General features: G+C 47.1%; 1 protein-coding gene across 5 annotated transcripts in view; it reads left to right on the top strand.

Moving 5' to 3' along the window:
- LOC125449635 (equilibrative nucleobase transporter 1-like) overlaps positions 1-23,242 on the top strand; it is a 47,243-nt gene that overhangs the window by 18,727 nt on the left and 5,274 nt on the right. For all 5 annotated transcript variants that reach the window (XM_048525487.2, XM_048525488.2, XM_048525486.2 and 2 more), the window contains 8 exons: positions 11,222-11,268; positions 11,522-11,598; positions 13,264-13,356; positions 14,263-14,402; positions 16,579-16,775; positions 19,126-19,293; positions 22,212-22,334; positions 22,968-23,160. In XM_048525487.2, coding sequence (XP_048381444.2) covers positions 11,222-11,268; positions 11,522-11,598; positions 13,264-13,356; positions 14,263-14,402; positions 16,579-16,775; positions 19,126-19,293; positions 22,212-22,334; positions 22,968-23,160 — 1,038 coding nt within the window. The remainder of the gene's footprint in view (positions 1-11,221; positions 11,269-11,521; positions 11,599-13,263; positions 13,357-14,262; positions 14,403-16,578; positions 16,776-19,125; positions 19,294-22,211; positions 22,335-22,967; positions 23,161-23,242) is intronic.

Raw genomic sequence — 23,242 nt, forward strand, 5'->3', positions numbered from 1 at the left:
GACAAGGTAGGAAGGCGTTTGGTATGCTTGCCTTTATTAATCAGTGCATTGAATATAGGAGCTGGGAGGTCATGTTGCAGCTGTACAGGATTTTGGTTAGGCCACTTTCGGAACACTGCTTTTGGTTATAGGAGCGATATTGTGAAACTTGAAAGGGTGCAAAAAGATTTACAAGAATGTTGCCAGGGTTGGAGGGTTTGAGCTACAGGGAGAGGCTGAACAGGCTGGGGCTTTTTTCCCTGGAGTGTCAGAGGCTGAGGGGGAACCTTACAGAAGTTTATAAAATCATGAGGGGCCTGGATAGGGGTCCTTTTCCTAGCAGAGAGGAGACCAAAACGAGAGGTAATAGTTTGAAGATGACAGGGGAAAAATTTAAATGAGACTTGAAGGCAACTTTCTCATGCAGAAAGTGGTGCATGTATGAAATGAGCTGCCAGAAGAAATGATGGAGGCTGGTACAATTACAGCATTTAACAGACGTCTAGATAGGTGCACGAATAGGAAAAAGTTAGAGGGATATGGGTCAGATGTTTGCAAATGGGGCTCGATTCATTCAGGATATCTGGTTGGCATAGACGAGTTGGACCAAAGGGTCTGTTTCCATGTTGTACATCTCTATGACTCAGTCTCTTGTTGGCATGTGTACTGCACATGCTTACAAGTGTGTTGAGTGCATGTGCCTATGGCTGCAAATGTGTTCCATGCACATTTGCGTGTAAACATTTTTTCTCCCAGACTCCTGGAGTCTTTCAGACAGCAACAACGCCACGTGAGATCTTCCGAGATTCCCTCGGACCTCCCGTCTCTCCTCGCTTTTGCACGTAAAAGCCACAGCAAATCTCTTCTCTGTTCATCTGTCGGTCTGTCTCTTTCCCCACTTCGGACACCAATGCATAGCACCCTCCCCCTCTTGCTCCACCCTCTAGTGTGGGAGCAGTAGCTTCTTGACAGTCGTACACGCAGTCAGTCTCCGGGATGTTCGTTCTCCTGATCTCTGCAGTTGCCTGTCAACTTTCACTTCTTCTGGCACTGCTTCCCCACTATTCCCCCGTGCTAATTACTCACTACCTCTTTTGGCAGCCAGTGATCTCACCATTCCTTTCCATGCAGCTGCCAGTCACTTTCGTGAGCAGTCATTTCCTTTCTCTAGTTCTTGAGCATGAGCCATCATCTCAGCTTTCTATCGCTATCTCTCTCCCTCTCTCTAACTCTTGCTTCCTCCCCTTGCTTGCGTCTCCTGTTTTCTCTTTACCATTTCGAAACACACCTTCATAACTCTCATTCACTTTCTCCTTCACTCCCTTTCCCTCTTCCTTCCTCGTGTCCTTCCTTAGCCTCCCTCAGTAAGGGCAGCAGAAAGACATTTCTGTGGCTGCAGACACAATACTGAGATGATACTTAAACTGGAGGGCGCTCAGAAAAATTGTTGCTGGGAATGGAGGTTTTGAGATGTAAAAATAGACTGGAAAGACTAGAATTTTTTTTTCCCTGCAGCATAGGAGGTTGAGTGTTGACCTTATTGAGGTATATAAAATCATGAGTGGGCATAGATAAGGTGAACAACAAGGGTCCTTTCCCTAGGGTGGGGATGTTCAAAACTAGGGGTCACATTTTCAAGGTGAGAGGAGAAAGATTTAAAAAGGACATTAGAGGCGACCTTTTTACGCTGAATGGTTTGTGTGTGAATTGAACTGCTAGAGAAAGTGGTGAATGAGCTACAGTTACCACACTTAAAAGGCATTTGGATAAATTCATGAATAGGAAAGGTTTGTAGGGAAATGGGCCAAGCATAGGCAGGTGAGACTAGTTTGGGAACATGGTTGGCTTGGACTGAAGGGTCTTTTCCATGCTATATGAATCTATGACAATGACTCTGTATTGTGCTTCCCCAGTGCCAGACTGAGGTTGCCACTAAGGAGCTGCAGCACATTCTGATCCCATAGAGAGAACAACCAGAGGTAGTGGTCCATGTTGGTACCAATGCTATAGGTAAAGAGAGGGATGGGTTCTTGCCAGCTGTATATGGCAGCTAGGAAATAATTCTAACAAACAGGATCCAGAGGTACTACTGTCGGGATTATTCGCAGCGTTACGTGCTACAGGAACAGGAGATAAATCCAGTCAATTTGTGGCTGCAGCGATTGCAAAGGAGAAAGGGATCGAGAGTTATGAGACGTTGGAACTAATCTTGAAGATGATGGAACCTGTCTAAGCTGAGCAGCACTAAGACAAATATCCTTTCAGGGGCATTCGCTGGTATGTTGCGGATAAATGATCAATGGGGTATGACAGAGAGCGGTGCTTAGTCGCTGGCTATTCACAGTACATAGTAACAATTTGGTTGTGGCAATCAAATGTAATGTATCTGTGGCTCAGTGGTTAGCACTGCTGCCTCACAGCGCCAGGGACCCGTATTCGATTTTAGCCTTGAGTAACTTTCTGTGTGGAATTTGTACGTTCTCTCCATGTCTGCGTGGGTTTCTTCTGGGTGCTCCAGTTTCTTCCCACAGTCCAAAAATGTGCAGATTAGGTGGATTGCTTGTTGTGTCCAGGGATGTGCAAGGTGGGTCAATTAGCCGTGGGAAATGTGGAGTTACAGGGACAGGGTCGAGGGGGTGGGTCTGGATGGGATGCCATTGGGAGAGATTTTGTCAACTTGCCTCTGCTGTCTAGGGATTCTGTAATTTCCAAGTTTGCTGATGACACAAACGAGGTGGGATTGTGAGTAGTGTGCAGGATGCAAAGGAGTTTAAAGCCGATTTGGATAAGTTGAATGAGTGGGCAAATGCATGGTAGATGCCAGATAATGAAGATCAGTATCAAGTTTGGTTGAGGAAACAGAATAAGATGAGATTATATAAATGGTGATAGGTTGGGAAAGGTTGGTGTTTGAAGGGACTTGGCCGTCCTTCTACACTGGTCACTGAAAGCAAGTGTGCAGGAGCAGCAAGCAGTCAGGAAGTCAGATGGTATGTTGGCGTTCACTGGAAGAGAGTTTAAGTATAGGAATAATGTTTTGTTGCAGCGGTACAAGTCCTGCCTCACTTAGTCTCCTTACCCAAGTAAAGGTGGTCTGAACACAGAGGGAGAGCAGTGAAGGTTCACCAGACTGATTTGCTATTTGTTTTGTGAGGAGAGATTGGATCCAGTGCACCAGTATTCTTTGGAACTTAGAAGAACAAGAGGGAATCTCTTCAAAATGTAGATCATCCTGACAGGGCCCGACAGACTGGGTGCAGTGCTGACAGTTCTCCCTCATTGAAGGGTCCGGAATAAGGTATAAAATTCATGGGATACATGGTTAGGCTATTTCAGACTGGGGTGAGGAGAAATATCTTCCTTCGGAGAATGGGGAGCCTGTGGAATTCTCCACCACCGATCACAGCAGAGGCCAAATGGCTGAACATGTTTAGGAAAGAATTGGAGTTCAAAGGTTATAGATGTTGAGGTATGGAGAGAGGGTGAGGCATTAAGAGAGAGCATGACCATACTGAAGGGTGAAGTGTGCTGAAAAGTCTACACATGATTCTTTGTTCTCTGTCTGTATTTCTCCCTCGGTTTTGCCCAAAGTCTCACGCCCTCGCTTCCGTTGCACCCCCTCACCTCTACTCAAACCCTCTTGCTCCCTTTGCCTCACATTCATGCACTTGGGCTCATGCTTTCCATCTGTGGTGCGTGGCCAGAAACACAGTATGTGTCCTGTCTCCCTCTCCGTCTCTTCCTGTCTCTCATGCTCTCTTGTTGTCTCCCTCACTCTACCCACCTTACGCTCTCTCTCCGCTCTTCGTGCTCTCTTCCACCCTCTCACTGTCATTGTGTCATGCTCTCGTTCTCGTGCTGTCATAGCAAATGAGACAGAGTATGAGACTATCTGCTTATCTCTCTTGCCCCCCCCCCCCCAACCCACTCAAACCCCGGCATTTCTCCCTCCCCGTTTTTCTCTCTCTCTCCCTTCTTGCTCTCTCAAGCTCTCTATTTTTAGTTCTGTCCCCACCACAAAACCACCAGCTATTGCTATTGTGTCATTCCTTGAATTTCCTGCCAATATGATTGACAACCAAAATAATCCATTTTTCCTTTCCCTATTTATAAATCTTTAGGTATGTGCTTTGTCAGGCGACTGTGGTTGGGCGGTGGGGGGGGGGGGGGGGGGGTGCCTCCTGCTGCCTCTGTAAGCTGAAATTATTTGATAGCTGTTTGCAGAATCGTCCTTTGTACAAATTTTCAGCCCATTTCTGACACTGCAGTGGCTCCTGCGTTTGAACCAGCTGCAACACGAGGAACCCCTTCAGCCTGTTGCACTGTGCCAGCTCAGTTCATTATTGGAAGACCTGTCCACCTCCTTCCATACCCTTGCTCTTTCTCCACTCCGCTGTATCTGTTTCTCTCGAGAGTGTGCTGTCTTTCTCTGTCTCTTTCCCGTTTTGAGCATGTCGTGCGTTACTGGGCGACAGTGTTTCGACTTGCCCACACTCCATCCACAGACTTGAATGTTATGAAATTTTTGAGTGGTCATCTACAAACGTTGTGAAAAGATTGTGAAATTTCCCACCTCAAAGGATCATAGAATTATAGAACCATCAATACAAAACAGGCCCTTTGGCCCAGCAAGTCTACACCAACAGTGGGCTACTTTTTTATCTGCACTTTGCTGCACTAGGGCCATACCCTTGAATGCTCTGACACATCAAGTGCTATTTCAAGCACTTTTGAAAGGTTTAGAGGTTTCTTACCTCCACTACACTCGCAGGCAGTGGATTCCAGATTCCCCACCAGCCTCTGGTTGAAAACGGTTTTCTTCAAATCCCCTCTCAATCTCCTACCTTTTCACTTTAAAAATACGCCCCCTCGTTATTAACCCTTCGACTAAGGGGAACAGCTGCATCTTATCCACCCTGTCCATGCCCCTCATAATCTTTTAAACCTCAGTCAGGTCTCCCTCCAGCCGCCTTTGCTCTGAAGAAAATAACCCAAGCTTGTCCAGCCTCTCTTCGTTGCTGAGATGCTCCATCCCAGGCAAACATGCTGGTGAACCACCTCCACACTCACTCCAGCACAGTCACGCATTTCCTATAGTGTGGAGACTGTAACTGCACACAGTACTCCAGCTGTGGCCTAACCAAAGTCCTGTATTGCTCCAACAACATTTCCCTGCTCTTAAAATATGCAGTTTGTGTCGAGGTTCATCCCGAGCAGGTCCGTGACACTGTACAGTCTGTTCCCCGGAACAAGACAAACATTGACTGCGCCTGGAGGATCATCAACTCGGTGAAAGACACTCTTTGGTCTGCCCGAAACTTGTTGGTCTTCCAGAACAAGGAGTTGACCCCGACTGAATGTTGCAGACTGGCATATTCCAAGCTCCAAGGCGACGTGCTGAGGGACGCACTAAAGTTTGGGGCAGCCACTGCTAAGAAAGACCACTGCCTGAGTTCTTCCTGCAGAAGGTAAATGGGGGTCCAGTCAATTATTCTGTGCCTTTTAGTGCCTCAAATATATGTGAGTAGTATTGCATGCATAAGAGAGGTCTTTGGTTTTTTTGGATAGAGCCAGAGTCCAATGTTTGTTTATTTACTTGACATGCAACTGGCCAGAACCAAACTGCTTTTGTAACAGTGTTATATAGATATTTAGATTTTTGTTTACGAGTAAAGTATATTTTTGAAATTTACAAAAAAAATTAATAAACGTGGTCATAACTGATAAGGGCAACCAACCATGTGCCTTCTTAACAGTGGTATAATGTGTCCTGCGAAATCAGGGTTCTGTGGACAAGCAGCTAATATTTCTGTGTTGCTCTGAGCTTCCTCGTGTCCTGACATTCAATGACTACTCCCTTGTCTGACCACATGTTCTTGTTGAATGGCAAAGCAGCTTTGAGAGGCCTACTGGACTACTCGTGCTACTGTTTCTTACATTGTCTCTGTCTCCATGTTTGTTGATGTTGAGGGAGTGACTTAGTGGTATTATTGCTGGCCTATCAATTCAGAGACCCAGGTAATGTCCTGTGGACCTGGGTTCGAATCCTGCCACGGCAGACAGTGGATTTTGAATTCAATGAAAAAAGGAACAAAAATCTTAAATTAAGAGTCTAACAATGATCATGAAACTGTTGCTGATTATCAGAGGAAAAACACATCTCGTTCACTAATGTCCTTTAAGGAAGGAAACCCGGTATGGACTAAATGTGATGTCAAACACAGAGCAATGTGGTTAACTCTTGTCCACTGGGTGATTAGGGGATGGGCAATAAATGCTAACTTGGCCAGCAGCGCCCACATCCCGTGAATTAATTTTGAAAAATCTATTCAATTCACCAATCTTTCAGCCTGGCACCCCATTACAGTCAGCCTAAGTAGAGTCTCATAGCACTAGCCCCCTGATTGTGGAAATGGGAACCACAGGAAGTCGTCAACAGCCTCCAAGACATCTAACCCTTTGTGTACTGTGGACAAACACAGAGCATTATCAACAGAGTGGCCCTGTACTTACAATTTGGAAGACTGATTGAAATTCTGAGCAAAGAGTATTGGAAGTTAGGCAGGAGCTTAAAAAGTAGATCCTCAAAGGTAGTAATTTCTGGATTATACCAAGTGCTATGAGCTAGTGAGGGTAGGGATAGGATAGAGCAGATGAATGCGTGGCTGAGGAGCTGATGCAGGGGAGAAGGATTCACATTTTTGGATCATTGGATTGTCTTTTTGGGAAAATGCAACCTGTATAAAAAGGATGGATTGCACCTGAATTCGAAGGAGATTTGCTAGAGCTGGTCGAGAGGTTTTAAGCTAGTATGGGCAGCGGGTGATACCCAAGGAGATGCTGAGGAAAGAGATCAGTTTGAGACTGATATGGTTGAGTAAGTCAAACAGTCAGGGCAGGCAGCAGCAAAATAGAGACCAAGGCAAGGCTGAGAAACCTCATTTATTTCAATTCAAGAGGCCCAACAGGTAAGGCAGATGAGCTCAGGGCATGGCTAGGACCATGGGGCTGGAATATCATAGCAATTACAGAGACGTGACTCGGGGATGGACTGACCTGGCAGCTTAATATTTCAGGGTATAGATGCTATAGGAAGGACAGAAAGAGGAGCAAGAGAGATTGTGAAGTAGCGTTTCTGATTACGAGTAACACAACAGCTGTATTTAGGGAAGATATTCCTGGGAATATGTTCAGGGAAGTTATTTTGGTGCAATGAGGAATAAGAAAGGGATGATCTCCTTACTGGGATTGTACTGTAGACCCAGCAATAGTCAACAGGAAATTGAGAAACAAATTTTTAAGGAGATATCAGTTATCTTTAAGAATAATAGTGTGCTTATGGTAGAAGAGTTTAATTTTCCAAACATGCCGTAGTGATGAGGGCTTGGATTGAGAGAAATTTGTTACGTGTGTACAAGAAAATTTTCTGATTCAGTGTGCAGATGTACCTACTAGAGAAAGTGCAAAACTTGACCTACTCTTGGGAAATAAGGTGGGGCAGGACTGAGGTGTCAGTCAAAGGGGGGCACTTTGGGGTCAGAGACCATAATTCTGTGTTTTAAAATAATGACGGAAAAGGATAGATCTGCTTCAAAAGTTAAAATTCTAATTTGGAGGAAGGCTAATTTTGACAGTATTAGGCAAGAGCTTTCAAAAGTTGATTGGGGTCAGATGTTTGCAGGTAAAGGGACAGCTGGAAAATGAGAAGCGTTCAAAAATGAGATAACAAGAGTCCAAAGACACAATGTTCCAGTTAGGGTGAAGGGCAAGGCTGGTAGTTGTATGGAATGCTAAATAACTAGAGAAATTGAGGTTATGGTCCAGAATAGGAAGGAAGCATATGTCAGGTGTAGACAGCAGGAATCAAGTGATTCCCTACAACAGCTCTTAGAGCATACAAGGGCAAATTAAAGATGGACTTATACACTCAATGGTAAGGTTATGGGCAGTGTTGTTGAACAAGGAGACCTTGGAGTGCTGGTTCATAATTCCTTGAGGTTGGAGTCACAAGTAGATGGGATAGTGAAGAAGGCATTTGGTATGCTTGCCTTTATTGGTCAGTGCTTTGAGTATACGAGTTGGGAGGTCATGTTGTTGCTTTACAGGACATTGGTGAGGCCACTATTGGAATACAGGTTCAATTCTGGTCTCCCTGGAAAGATATTGTGAAACTTGAATGGGTTCAGAAAAGATTTACAAGGATGTTGCCAGGATTGGAGGGTTTGAGCTACAGGGAGAGGCTGAATAAGCTGGGGCTATTTTGCCTGGAGATTCAAAGGCTGATGGGTGACTTTTACATAGGCTCACAAAATATGAGGGGGATGGATAGACTAAATGGACAAGGTCTTTTCCTGTGGGCGGGGGAGTCCAATACTAGAGGGTTTTAGGTAAGAGGGGAAGGTTTTAAAAGAGGTCTAAGGGGCAACATGCAGACCATGGTGCATGTATGGAATGAGCTGCCAAAGGTGGAGGCTGGTACAATGACAACATTTATAAGGTGTCTAGATAGGTATATGAATAGAAAGTGTTTAGAGAGATATGGGCCACATGCTGCAAATGAGACAAGATTTATTTCAGATATCTGGACAGCATGGACAAGTTAGACCATAAGGTCTGTTTCTGCGCTGTATACCTCTGTAACTCAATGACACTGATCGCTTTATCATAGAGGTCTTAGACAACAGCATGTGGGAGAAGTTGGACCAGCCATTACCTTTTGATGAGAAAAGAATAAAACTCACGCAAGTGACAGCTTACCAACTGAGTTGCATTCAGCTCAGTGGAACTTGATAGACAATATGTTTCTACCAGGTAGCATGTGTGAATCCGTGAGGAAAGGTATCATCACACTCATCTACAAGGGGAACGGGGAGAGGGAGAGAATTAGAAATTAGCAACCGTTTTCACTATTAAATCTGAATTACAAAATCCTGCCTAAAGTTACTGCCAATCAGGTCAGGTCTGCCCTGAGACTGGTGATTCACCCCAATGAACCTTGTGCAGTACCAGGCAGGATGATCTCTTGACAGCCATGTGCTCCTCAGGGATGCAGTTGCTTACATGCTGGACAGGGGCAGGTTGGATGCCTGCCTCATCAGCCTGGACCAGGAGAAGGCCATTAACGGATATTGCTTACCTACATGAGGAACGTGCTGTCCAAAATGGGCTTTGGGGAAGGAATCTGCAATTGGATTCAGCTGCTCTTCACCAACATTGTTTGCACAGTGTCAATCAGTGGGTGGGAATCGGAAAGCTTCCCGATCAGATCATGAGTCAGGCAGGGCTGCTCACTGTCCCCTGCCTTGTTTGTGTGTTGCGTAGATCGCTTTGTTCCATCCATCAGGAAGAATGTGAGCCTGAGAGGAATGACTGTTCCAGGCAATGGAGGCCTGAAACTCAAAGCCTTCCTGGAAATGCATGATGTCGCTGTTTTCTGCCTGGATCCAGTGTCAGTGCACAGACTCGTGAGCATCTGTGACCAGTTCAAACTGGCTTTGGGAGCCACAGCAATTGAGAATATTCTTTGGGAACTGAGCCAACTGATTCTTGAGTCCCTTCTCCATCAGGGCAGACTACCTGAACGTGCTGGGAATATGATTCGGAGGCTTTGCGGCATACGCAAAAACGTAGAAGGAGCATATTGCCAAGGTGAGGCAGAAACTGGGCTTTTGGGAGCTCCACTGTCTCCATTGCAGGTAAAAAAAAAATCCTGGTCATCAGGTGTGAGTAGCCCATTCCCAGAATCTGTGCCAATGCAGTCACCCAAGCCATCTTTCACTTCATCTGGAGCTCGAAGATGGACCACGTCCGCAGGGACATCATTTACAAAATTCTGCTCTTGCCTAATGCCACCCTCATCCTGATTGCTACCTTTATGTGCACTGCATCTAGCCGTGTGTTGACCCTCAGAATGCAAACACCAAGTGTCGCTGCATACTGAGTTGTCCCAGTGTTGCGCAAGATGGGATTGGCCTCATTTACTGCCAAACGCTTGCAGTTGACTGTTCCTTCATAGAGAAATTTGCAAAGAAAATACGGTTGACAAGTCCATCAGGAAATTGCCAGTATGTACTATCCGCGAGACCCCGTGGGAAAAGGAGGGGATAGACCCTATCAGGTTGTTCCCTGGGCAGACTTTTGAAGTCATTTGGCAGAATGCTGCATCACCAGAAAGTTCCAACAAGCTCCAAGCCATCACTTTGCTGGTGGTGAGAGGGGCATCACCTGTGAGATCCTTCAAGTATGCCTAGACTGGCGGCAGCATCGTAGGCTGCTGTCGGAGCAGTGCAGAGGTTTAGAGAATATCTCGCATCCCATTCTGGAATGTGCTTTTGCAAAGGAAGTCTGGAGAACGATACAAGGGCTTTTATCAAGATTCGTCCTGAGCAGCTCCATGATGCTGGACTCTTGTGTTCTCAGGGCTGTTACCCAGGACACACATCGAGACAAACATCGACTGCACTTGGAGGAACATCGACTCGGCGAAAGGTGCTCTTTGGTCTACCCGAAACTTGTTGGTCTTCCAGAGCAAGGAGTTGACCTTGACCAAGTGTTTTTGGAATGGCACATTCCAAGGTCCAGGACTACATATGCACAGAAGCTTGGGCAAGGTGCACTGGAGAAAGACCTGAAAAAAGGCCTCAGGCCTTTCTGATGAAGTTAAATGGGGGTCTGTCCGGTTATCGGACCATCCAATGTATCTAATTGTAGCCTTGTACAAGTTAGAAATGCCTTTGGCTGTTTGGATAGAAACAAACTCCAAAGTTTGTTTATTTCTTCATACGCTACTGTGCAGAACCGACCTGCTTGAATATGTATGTATGTAAAGATATTTTTTACGAATAAAATACAATTTCAAAATTCGAGAGAAAGAGAAGCCAGTTGGTTCTGCCGAATTCAGTATATTGAAAATGAGTCAAATGACGCTGTTTCCAAAGTTACATCACTGGCCAGCGAGCAGTTTTTGGGTGTTCTGAGGTCGTGAGAGTCAGTAGTTAAGTATGGGGACTTATTCCTTTACAGGTCATGAGGGTAAGAGTATAAGCAAAGTTAAACTCAAAATAAGGTGCAGTTCGGAGAAAGGTTCAATGGATTTGAAACATTAATTCTGCTCTGTATCCCACAGATGATGCCAGACCTACTGACTCTGTCCAGCCATTTCTGTTTTTATTCAGATTTCCAGCATCCAAAGATCCTAGTTTTATTTCAGAGTAATGTTGTGTTCTTCTTCCTGTCTCCCCAGATTCCTATACACCACAGGCACCCTGATGATTGCCTTCTCGCATGCCGGTGAGTTTAGCTCGGAGGGTCACTGCTGAGGGAGCGCCGCGCTGTTGGAGGGTCACTGCTGAGGGTGCACCACGGTGTTGGAGGGTCAGTGCTGAGGGAGCGCCGCGCTGTCGGACGGTCAGTGCTGAGGGAGTGGGCACTGTCGGAGGGTCAGTGCTGAGGGAGCACCGCACTGTCGGAGGGTCAGTGCTGAGGGAGCGCTGCACTCTCTAAATGCAAGTTCTTTCGATCATATATACTCTCTTTGTTGCAGATATTGCAGTGCTACTGTTTCCTGCTCTCTGTCTGCTTGCAGTTGGCGGAATCCTGTTCCTTATGACAAATATACAGGTAATCACTGATGGTTATGTTTCTATCTATGGTAGCAATGTTGCCTCCACATACTCAGTTATATCTGTGTCCACACAATATAAAGTACACCACCGTCTAACTAAAGCATAAAATTAATGATTTAACGTATGTGCAACCCTTGTCCATTTGTAAGTTCTTGGATCAAATCCATTTCTCCATTAGTCACTGGAAACAGCATACCGTGGTTTCAGTTATAATGAAGATCAATAATCAAGAAAGTTCTGTCAATGAGGCCGTGCTCCTGTGCGCAGAATGATTGTCATATTCAGCTTATCACCAGGCACACTTTTGTTCTCCTTACTAGAGAGAGTACCTCATTGGCTTAGAAGTACTTCAGAGCATGTTCTCTTGACTGATTCCTGGAACGAGGGCGTTATGAGGCAAGGTTGACCAGCGCCGTCCTTTGTCTTTTGGAGGAATAAGAGGTAGTCTTACTGAAACGTGAGGAGTCTCAACAGGGTAGACACTGAGAGGATGTTTGCCCTTATGAGAACAAGAAAGTGGGAGAGAGAGGGTCTAGAGCTACAGGAGACAGTTTCATATCGAGGAGTCTCCTATTTAAGAGGGTGATAAGGATTCACTGCTCAGACCTTTTGAGCATGGGCATTGGGATGTCAAGTTGAGATTGTACAGGATATCGGTGAAGCCTGTTCTGGAGGTCTGGCCATCCTGCTATGAGATATTTTTAAATTGGAGTAGGCTCCTAAAAGATTCACCAGGATATTATCAGCAATGAAAGTTTTGAGTTATAAGTATAAGCTGGGACTTATTTTATCACTGGAGTGTGGGGGTTTGAGGGGTGTCCTTGTCGAGGTTTATAAAATCATGAAAGACATTGATAAAGGGAATGGTATGGGCCTTTTCCCTCGGGTGGGAGTACAAAACTAGGAGCCGTATTTTTAAGGTGAGAGGAGAAATATTTAAAAAGGAAATGAGGGACAACTTTTTTTACACAACGATTCCTTCATATGCGGAATGAACTGCCAGAGGACATGATGGATGCATGATGGATGTTTAAAAGACATTTGGATATGCTGATGAATAGAAAACGTTTGGAGTCAGCATGAGCGTGTTGGACCGAAGGGTTTACTTCCATGCTGTGTATGACTCAATGAGAACAGTTTATTTTCCCTCAAAGGGTAGTTTTTCTTTGGAATTATCTCCCCGGCGAGCAGCGGAGCTGCAGATCACGATATGTGGGGCTGTGTCAAGCAGATTGCAAGCTCAGGGGCCAAATAGCCTATTCCTGCTCTTATCTGCTGTGCTTCTGTGATTGAATGGGAAGTTAAAGGTTATCAGAGGCAGGCAGAAAAGTGAAGCTGAGACAACAGACAGATTAGCCATGATCTCATTGAATGACTGTGCAACTGTGAAAAGGTGGATGGCCAAATCCTGCTCTTAATTCTCATGCACACCTGTTTGCGTTTGTGACTGTTAGCGTGTGCGTGCTTGTGTGTGTGTGCCCGCGTGCGTGAAAGTCTGTGTGTGTGGTAGTAAAGATCAGTCTAACCTATCACAAGGCCACAGTAGGAGCCTTGCCTACTCTTTGTGGCATCACTATTCAGGAGGGGTCATTGATTGAAAATGGCTCCAAGAGGTTCCACAGACCTTCCACTGACTATTCCATTCCTGTCTGCTCCCCAGGTTGGAAATTTATTCGGCAGGCGACGATCTACAGTGATCACTCTGTACAATGGAGCATTTGACTCCTCGTCAGCCGTGTTCCTGGTGGTCAAGGTGAGGGCGACAGTACACGAGACAGCTCACAAGGGGCAACCAACCAAATTCTATTCGACACCAGCAATCACGAGGCATTCGGGGGTTGGGGCAACGTGAAGATGGAATGAAGGTCCAGGAAATCCAGGGATTGGGGTTGTGGTTTACAGAGAGGGATTTCAGGCTCAGCAAAACCAAAGATGGAGAGGGGTCTCGGGGAAGGGCGAGAGTAGGATGGAGAGGGCTGTTGGAGGGAAGAGCTGGAGAGGGGTCTCAGGAGAGATGGCAGAGCTGGGAAAATAGAAAAGGGGGAAAGTGGAGACCCAGTGCATAGAAAGGCAGGAATTAGTGTCTGGAGGGGCCTGCAGAACTTGAGGATGGGAGGGGGAGTTGGAGAGAGAGGGCCCATCAAGACAGTAGATGGAACAGGACCTCTCTGCTGGGTGGGGGGAGGTAAGGCGAGAGCAGAGGAAATGAAATTAAAACAGAGGAAGGACAAACTTGAGCAGGGAAGAGGCCAAGAGGGAACCTGGGATTGAGTGAGACCAGGGAGGCAGGGGAAGAGAGTACCATGGTCGGGGCGGCGGGGAGAGGTGGGGGTGCAGGAGATGGGACAGCACGCGATTGACATTCCGGATGTGGGGACCTCTGAGCGAGAAGGAGTGAGTGTGTTAGGAAAATGAATAAACTGACAAGAGTGTGTGCAGCAAAGACAGAAGGGTCTGGTAGATAGAGAGAAAAATTGAGGAACATCAGGATGGAGTGGAATTGGGGACCACGAGAGTGATTGAGCAGAGAGAATGCTGCGAGAGCTGTGGTCGGGAAGGTGCAGAGAGGCCACTCTATAACAATACTCTTGCTCTCTTTATCTAATCCTTGTTATGATGTCCCTGTTTTTTAACTCAGTCCTGGTCCGTCTCCCTACAGGTTGTGTACGAGGCTGGTTTGTCCTTAAAGAACATATTCCTGTTTATCAGCTGTCTCAGCTCCATCCACATCACACGGACCTATCTGCTCCTCCCACGGTCACACATTCCTTACCCTCTGCCAGATGGCTACACCTATGGGTAAGGAGAAATGAATAACAGACTTGAGTACAATTGAGGGCTTAGGATGATTTAAAACAGAATAACACAAACATAGGGATAATGGGAACTGCAGATGCTGGAGATTCCAAGATAATAAAATGTGAGGCTGGATGAACACAGCAGGCCAAGCAGCATCTCAGGAGCACAAAAGCTGACGTTTCGGGCCTAGACCCTTCATCAGAGAGGGGGATAGGGGGAGGGAACTGGAATAAATAGGGAGAGAGGGGGAGGCGGACCGAAGATGGAGAGCAAAGAAGATAGGTGGAGAGGGTGTAGGTGGGGAGGTAGGGAGGGGATAGGTCAGTCCAGGGAAGACGGACAGGTCAAGGAGGTGGGATGAGGTTAGTAGGTAGCTGGGGGTGCGGCTGGGGGTGGGAGGAAGGGATGGGTGAGAGGAAGAACCAGTTAGGGAGGCAGAGACAGGTTGGACTGGTTTTGGGATGCAGTGGGTGGGGGGGAAGAGCTGGGCTGGTTGTGTGGTGCAGTGGGGGGAGGGGATGAACTGGGCTGGTTTAGGGATGCAGTGGGGGAAGGGGAGATTTTGAAACTGGTGAAGTCCACATTGATACCATATGGCTGCAGGGTTCCCAGGCGGAATATGAGTTGCTGTTCCTGCAACCTACGGGTGGCATCATTGTGGCAGTGCAGGAGGCCCATGATGGACATGTCATCAAGAGAATGGGAGGGGGAGTGGAAATGGTTTGCGACTGGGAGGTGCAGTTGTTTGTTGCGAACTGAGCGGAGGTGTTCTGCAAAGCGGTCCCCAAGCCTCCGCTTGGTTTCCCCAATGTAGAGAAAGCCGCACCGGGTACAGTGGATGCAGTATACCACATTGGCAGATGTGCAGGTGAACCTCTGCTTAATGTGGAATGTCATCTTGGGGCCTGGGATGGGGGTGAGGGAGGAGGTGTGGGGGCAAGTGTAGCATTTCCTGCGGTTGCAGGGGAAGGTGCCGGGTGTGGTGGGGTTGGAGGGCAGTGTGGAGCGAACAAGGGAGTCACGGAGAGAGTGGTCTCTCCGGAAAGCAGACAGGGGTGGGGATGGAAAAATGTCTTGGGTGGTGGGGTCGGATTGTAAATGGCGGAAGTGTCGGAGGATAATGCGTTGTATCCGGAGGTTGGTAGGGTGGTGCACAAACATAGGAGTGAGTTACAGAATAGAATGTAATTGAGGAGTTCAGGGGAATTCATATATGGATTAACAGATAACTAGGAGTGAGTTACAGAATAGAATGTAATTGAGGAGTTTGGAGAGTTTATATATAGAATAACAAATACCTGGCACTGATTACTGACAGGAATCTAATCGAAGTGTTCAGGATGGTTTATGTATAGAATAACAGATTCCAGGGACTGAGTTACAGACTGAAATGTTATCAGTAAATTGGTAATCGATATAATCACCTCAGTCAACACTCTGCAACGTAGACTGTATTGTTCTGGGGGTTTATCAGCTTTAATTTCTTCAGTGTAACCTTCTCCCTGATCCTGATTTCCTTCAACTCCTTATTTGCCTGAGTTACTTGAATTTCTATTTCTGGAGATTTCTCAGTGAAAACAGAATCAGAGTAATCATTTAGCTTCTCTGCCATTTCTCTATTCGCCATCATAAATGCTCCTGTCTCCATAATAGACAATCATTCATTTCAGCCAAAAATATTTTCTTTGTATGTATCCATAGTAGCTTTTACAGGATGTTTTTTGCCAGATTGCATTCATTTTCCTTTCTCCATTTCCTCATCAGCTCCTTGATTCTTCTTTGCCAGATCCCCAAATTTATTGGTGAATCTGGCAACTTCATGGGCCTTTTCTGTTAATCTTTTTTGATTTTGGTACCTCAAAGAAATGTACAGTTACTGTAAGCCAAGTAATAGCTCTTTGAAGGCTGTCTATTGCTAATGTCAGCAATCCCTTTTAAAGTAACTTCCCAAATTAATCAATGATTTCTTCCCGAATCTACATTACTGCTTACCCCAATAAGCTGTCACCCCATTGCTTGGCAACGCATCAGTCTTAAAAATATCCAAGCATTCTGCTTCCACAACCTATTCAAGGAGAAGAGAAAGTCACCTCATTGTTTTTTAAGGAACCGTTTGTGAGATTGGTAACAACTGAAAGTTGTGTTTCACGCGGAAATTCTCACTTTGTTGGGACAGGACGCAATGTGACAGGCCTGACATATTTACATCCCAACAAGGGGTGGAAGTTCAGAGGCAGGCCAAACCTCTAAAAGGAGAAGGAACTGAGGGAGAGCAGGGTGAGCAGAGAGAAAAGACGGAAGAAAAAAAGGCTGAGGGGCAGGAGGTGCTCCAGGCCACTGAGGGTGCAAGTCTCCTGCACGACAGCTCAAAAGGTGAGAGCAGCGTCACCCCCTCCCCATCCAATTACTTGTCCCCTTTGCATTTCCACCTTCTCCTAATTCCCCTTTCTTCCTTGCTCCACTCCCCACACCCACGCTTTCCTGCGGGATCCTAGACTTCATAAAAAAAGATTGAATCCAGAATCTGGAGGGTTGTCACTCAGCCCTTTACCTGACGCTGGTTCGGCATAAACTCGGGGGGTGTTTGCAGTTGGCACACCGGTAATGTTGCTGGATTGTGATAATCCAGAGGCCCAGGTGATGCTTTAGGGACCCTGTCGCAGCAAATGGAGAAATTTATAGTCAATCAATCAAGTTTTGATTCGCAAGCCAGTCTGATTAACAGTGGCCACAAAGCAGTCAAATGATATGTAAAAAAATACCAGCTTGTCTGGTTCTGGAACTTCCTGCCCATCTAGTTTCTGCAGATCCAAGGTGATGTAATTAACCTTGGACAACCCTCTGATTCGTAGAATTCCTACAATGTGGGAGCAGGCTGTTCAACACAATGAGTGCACACCAACCCTCCGAAGAGCATCCCACTTAGCCTGAACATCCTGGACACTATGAGTAATTTAACATAGCCAGTTCACCCTAACCTGCATGCCTTCGGACTACTGGGGAAATCGGAGCACCCAGATGAAACCCATGCAGACAAATGACTAAGCAAGGCATTCAGTTCAATAGGGAGCCAATGCTGGCTGCACCGAACTCGACTGCACTCCATGAAGGGATACGCTTTGAAAAAGCACCTTGCGGTCCAATTCCGGGACATCCGAAAAGAGGAAGGGGGAATGGATACTAAATCACGGTGTGAAAAAAGTCACGGAGAGGTTCCGATCAGCTCGGGATTAGGAGAGGCTGCTTCTGGTGTCAGTGAGCAGAAGGATACAGATTGAAGAGGACTGGGAAAGAAACAAAAGAGTCGCCTAGAAGGGCAGGGTGGGTGTTCATTTGATACAGCGATCCAGAACACAGTGGCTGCAAGGATTGGCAGCGATAGATTCAACCGAGACACTCCAAAAGGGAGAGCTAGAGAAATACTGGAAGGGGAAAGGTCTCCAGGGTAATGGGGTTGGGAATTACAAGGGCCTCAGTGAGATTTCCTTATCCACTGCTAGTCTAGACAAGAAGGACTGAGCAGCCTCTGTCACTGATTGGAACTTTCTCTGCAAGTGTCCCAAACACCATGGCATCTTGTTTTCTCTCTCTCGCTCTCATCAACTCTGTGTTATGGACTGGACCAAAACCACACCTCCCCAAAGTATTGGAAGGAGATAGCCTAGACCCTAACTTTCATATTTATTTAAAGGCAAATGTAGGTGCGGTGTTTCAGATGTGATTCAATTGGTCCACCAAGAATCAAAACACACTTGGTGGCATAGTTGTAAGCGTTGCTACCTCACCACGCCAGGGACCCAGGTTTGAATCCACCCTCAAGTGACTGTCTGTGCGCAGTTGGCACATTCTCCCCATGTTTGTGTGGATTTCCTTTTGGTGCTCCAGTTTCCTCTTACTGTCCAAAAATGCGCAGGTCAGGGTGGATTTGCCGGGCTAAGTTGTCCCATAGCGCGCAGGGCTGTGTAGGTTCGGGTGAGTTGGCCATGCCAAATTGTCCCGTACTGTCCAGGGATGTGTAGCTTAGGGTGGACTTGCTATGGGAAATGCATGGTTACAGGGATAGACTAAGGGATGGGCCTGGGTGGGATGCTGTGTCAGGGGTGGAGGATCAGTGTGGACTCAATGGGCTGAATGGCTGCTTCCAAACTGTAGGAATTCAGTGCTTCCATGGACACAGGCTGCAAACAAAAAATTGGCGTAACCTTAACGCTATTGAAATGTTTCACATGTTAATATAAGATTTAACTACGGGCTATCAACTATTCCAATATGGGCAGCATCCCATAAACACACCCTTTGGCAAAAATGCAGTTCTGCAAAACAGCAATGATTCTCATCTGCCCTTTCTCTCAAGCCCAGAAGAATGAAATAATTTGCCACTTTTGATTTTTTTTTTAAGAGGAAGCCTGGCAGTCTCAGACTTCAGTGCAGCAGAGAATTCAAGCTTTTAGCTCAGCAGACCTTCTAACTAACTGAAAGCAAAACGAAACACCTTCCTACGCCTGGGTGACCCTGCTCACTCATGATTCCTTTGTCTAATTTTGGGGAGAAAAAGAGATAACCAGGGTGAACTCAAAACCTGTTTCCCAAGTACCTGTCTGAAGGAGACATTTCAGAACCACTACAGCAACACCAATCTGTAAGGGAATCAGCATCTGTCTCTTAAAGGTACAGTACAGTCACATATGTTTGACACTGTGTCTCTCCTCCCCTCCCACTGTAGGTCCAGAGGCGAACGAGGAGGCCATCCCATCCTTCAGGAGCTGTGTCTTCTCCAAGCTGTTCCTCACCCACCTGCTCTGGCTGTCAGTCCTGCAGCTCCGACATTACCTGTTCATCGGCACCCTCAACCCCATGCTCAATCTGCTCGCCAATGGTGACTCCAGTCTAGGTATGGACAGTCACTGCTCACAGAGGACATGGAGTGAGCAGCAGTGAGACTGGGCGAGCCAGGGGAGGGAGGGAGAAAGATGCAGTGGGTAAGGGTGGGAGAGAAGGGGTGAGGGAAGGAAAAGAGAGAGAGAGAGAGAGAGTGGAGGAACAAAAGGGAGAAAACAGGAGGAGGGTTGGGGGAGAGACAGAGTGGAGAAGGAAGGAGAGGAGAAACAGGAAGTGAAAAAGGTAAGAAAGGAGAGCAGAGTGGGGGGGAAGGGAGAGTGAAGGGGTGTTGGGGGAGGGGTGGAAGTGGGAGGGGAGAGTGAGAGAAGGAAGAGTGGGGACAGTGGCAGGGAGTGGGGCAAGGAAAGAAGGGAGGCAGTGGGAGGAAGGAAGGTCGAGAGAAGGAATGTGAAGGATAGAGGGGGAGTGGAAGAGGAATGATGAGAAAGAGAATGGAAAAAGAAAAAGATGGGTTTGGAGGGGAACAAAGAGGGAGTGGAATAGGAAGAGAGAAGGAGTGAAGAAAGAAAAAGGAGGTAGTGGAGAGGAAGGAAGGAAAAGAGAGGGAGGGAGTAGGAAGGAAGAGAGAAAGAGGCAATGGGGAGTGAAGAAAGAGAGAGCACTAGGAAAGGATTTGGGTGACAGGAGAGCACGAGCACTGGCAGAGCAGCGGTTAGTTCAGACGAGATGAAGAGAGATTGAACAGGAGGCGAAGAGGAAAGAGAACAGGTAGATTGAGAGACAGTGAGCTGTGTCTGAGGAGGGAGACTGCAAGGCATAGAGAGTGTGACAGAGTGCACAGTAGGAAAGGTCAGAGGTGAAACTGAGGGAAAAACTTGGGGTGTGATAGCAAGATCCATCAGCCCACCCAGCCCCGTCTGAAGCCACCTCAGATGATTTGTAACTTCAGCCCCGGATCTATCCACGAGAGAGGTTTCTGACCTGCTTAAGTGCCTTCATTACAACCATCTGTCTCCTCCTCTGTTACCTCACCAGACTTCACACTGAAACCTTCACCCAAACTTCACTCCCTCCAGACTCAATTATATCAGAGCTTACCTCCAAATCTCAACTGCCAATGTGGCCTAACCTGCAGCAAGTCCCCAACACCTGTCATCTGCTCCATTCACTAACCCAGACTGACTCTCTGTCCACGCAACCTCTTTTAGCCCCTACACCCCTCCCTATCTCTGTAACCTCCACCAGCCCCTACACCCCTCCCTATCCCTGTAACCTTCTCCAGCCCCTACAATCCCTCCCTATCTCTGTAACCCCCTCCAGCCCCTACACCCTCTCCCTATCTCTGTAACCGCGCCCCCCCAGCCCCTACACCCCTCCCTATCTCTGTAACCTCCTCCAGCCCTTACACCCCTCCCTATCCCTGTAACCCCCTCCAGCCCCTACAATCCCTCCCTATCCCTGTAACCCCCTCCAGTACTTACACCCCCTCCCTATCTCTGTAACCCCCTACATCCCTCCCTAACTCTGTAACCTCCTTCTCCAGCCCCTACACATCTCCCTATCCCCATAACAGCTTCCAGCCCCTAAATCCCTCCCGATCTGTGGAATCTCTTGGTCATCTTAGCGTGATGCTTAAGATAATGCCGCGTATCCGTCCTGACCGTTTACCAGGAGGTGTGTGTCCCCCGGGGACAATCCACCCACCCACCTGCCTGTCCATCTCTGTCTGCAAGGGATCAGCATTGAGTCTGGACATTCTTAGCTCCACGGGCTGTGATCCTGTTGTGAGACTTGCCCCAGTTCATGCCTCAGATCATAGCAACAAAATGAATAAGCAAAACATAAAAAAAAAACAAAAACTCAGTCGCTCTGGCACTATCTGTGGAGAGACAAAGAGTTCATATTTTGAGCTACAGATTCTTCTTGGCTCTAAGAAAGAGCCAGACTGGACTTTCCAGGATCGGGAGTGTTTTTCTGTTTTTACCTATGAGTTCCAGAATCTGCAGTGTGTTGCTTTATTCAAAATATGTTATAACACTTTTCCCCTCTCCCCACTCCTCATCTTTCTGTCCCTCTCTCTCTCACTCTCTCTGTCGTTCCCCCCCCCGTCCCCTTCTTCTTCTTTCCCACCCCTCCCCCTCACTTCTTATCTCCAATTTCTTCTCTCTCCCTTCCCCCATCCTCCCTGTCTCTCCACTCAACCACCCTCTTCTATCCCTCTTTCTCTCTTTGCCCTCCATCACTCTCTTCCCTGTTCCTGTCTCCATTTTCCTGTCTTTCTTCTTATCTCTTTTGTCTATGTCCCTGTCTCTCACCTGTACACCTTTTTTCTTCTCTGCCCCTATTTCTCTCTCTCTCTCACCTGTCTCTCTCCCCATGTCTGTCTGTCTCTCTTCCTTCATATCCTGTGCTTTTTCTCTCTGTATGTCTGTCTCTCTTCCTCCATTCCCCGATTCCTCTCTTCCCCCCTCTTACACCCCTGTCTCTCTCATATCTCCCTTCATGTCCTACCATTTCTCCATGTATCTGTCTGTCTGTCAATTTCCTCATTCATCTCTCCTTGTCTCTGTCTCTCTCTTCCTCCCTGCCTGCCTGTCTGTCTCTCTCTCTCTGCTCTCCCCCACCCCCGTTTCTCTCTCTTCCTGTCCCTCCAACGCTCTTCCTCCCCATCTCTGTTTCTCTTCTTGTTTTTCTCTCTCTTCCTCCCATTTCTCTCTCCCACCCCCCCTTTTTCTGTCCTCTTTCCTACCTCTCTCTTTTGTTTGTCTCTCTCTCTCTCGCCCCGTGCCTATGTTTATCTCTTTCTTTTTCTCTGTCTGTCTCTCTCTCTCTCTCTGTGCTTCTCTCTCTTCCTCCCCCTCTCCTCCTCCCTGTCTGTCTCTCACACTCTCTCTCTCTCTCACTCTCTCTCTCTCTCTCTCTCTCTCTATATATCCCTCACACCCCACCCATTTTTTCTCTCTCCCTCAGTCAGCACATATACAAATGCCTTCGCCTTCACACAGTTTTTTGGTGTTTTCTGTGCCCCCTGGAATGGACTGCTCATGGACCGGCACAAACGGAAAGCCAAGCCAGCTGAAAGTGCTGTCTCAGGTAACGTAGTTTTCGACACTCTGCGCCTTCACCATCTCCGCTAACTCAGCTGTGAACACGAGCCTCTTGCCCGAATTCAAGAAACCCCTCAGTCCCGGTCTTCAACGTACGTGATGCCTGAGTGTCCACAGCTGGTAACGTTTTGCAGTTGCTCAAAGTGATGCACATGAATGAGCAATGACCCTTGCTGTGCCGACAAATCGAATCTGTTCGAGTCTCATGCCTTTTCCCAGAGTAACCTGGGAGTTCAGCGTAGTTTTCCCCTATTGGCTGACACACTGCTGTGCAGAAAGCAATCAGCATGGAGCTGGCACACCATTCGCCCCCTCTCGCCTGCGGCATAAATTGTTGTAGCCGTTTGAAGTTTGGCTTTCTTGCGTGTGTCCTGATGAGTGCGTGAGGGGAACGTTTTTGGCAACAGGAAGAATGCAGTCTGCACACAAGAACCCTGCCCATGAGGGAGTGAGATAAACTCAGAACAATCCTGTGACCTGTTGAGTATGGGAAGATTAAAAGATAGAGAGTCAAATTCAGAGAATTTGGTGGGGTTAGGTTTCAGAGATGCATGAAGCATTGGTGTTTATTTTAGTTACTGTCTGTAACAATGTCTCTTTCTCACTCCTCCCCCCACAGGTTTTGCTGCCCTGCAGCAACTGGCCGACATGAAGTCGGCAGTGCTGTCCCTCACTATCACGGTTACACAGTGCGTTCTGTTCTCTCTCTGCGCTGCCATTCCCATACTGCCTGTGCAGTATCTGACCTTCATCCTGCAAGTGATCAACCGCTCTTTCCTGTATGGGGGCAACGCTGCCTTTGTTGCCATCGGGTATGTATTTCAGGCATCGCAACAGCTTCCTCGCTGTCCAGAATTCTGATGCTAATATTTACTTGGAACAGCAGTCTGAAAC

This window comes from Stegostoma tigrinum, chromosome 46 (genome assembly GCF_030684315.1).
Source record: "Stegostoma tigrinum isolate sSteTig4 chromosome 46, sSteTig4.hap1, whole genome shotgun sequence".
Taxonomy (NCBI): Eukaryota; Metazoa; Chordata; class Chondrichthyes; order Orectolobiformes; family Stegostomatidae; genus Stegostoma; species Stegostoma tigrinum.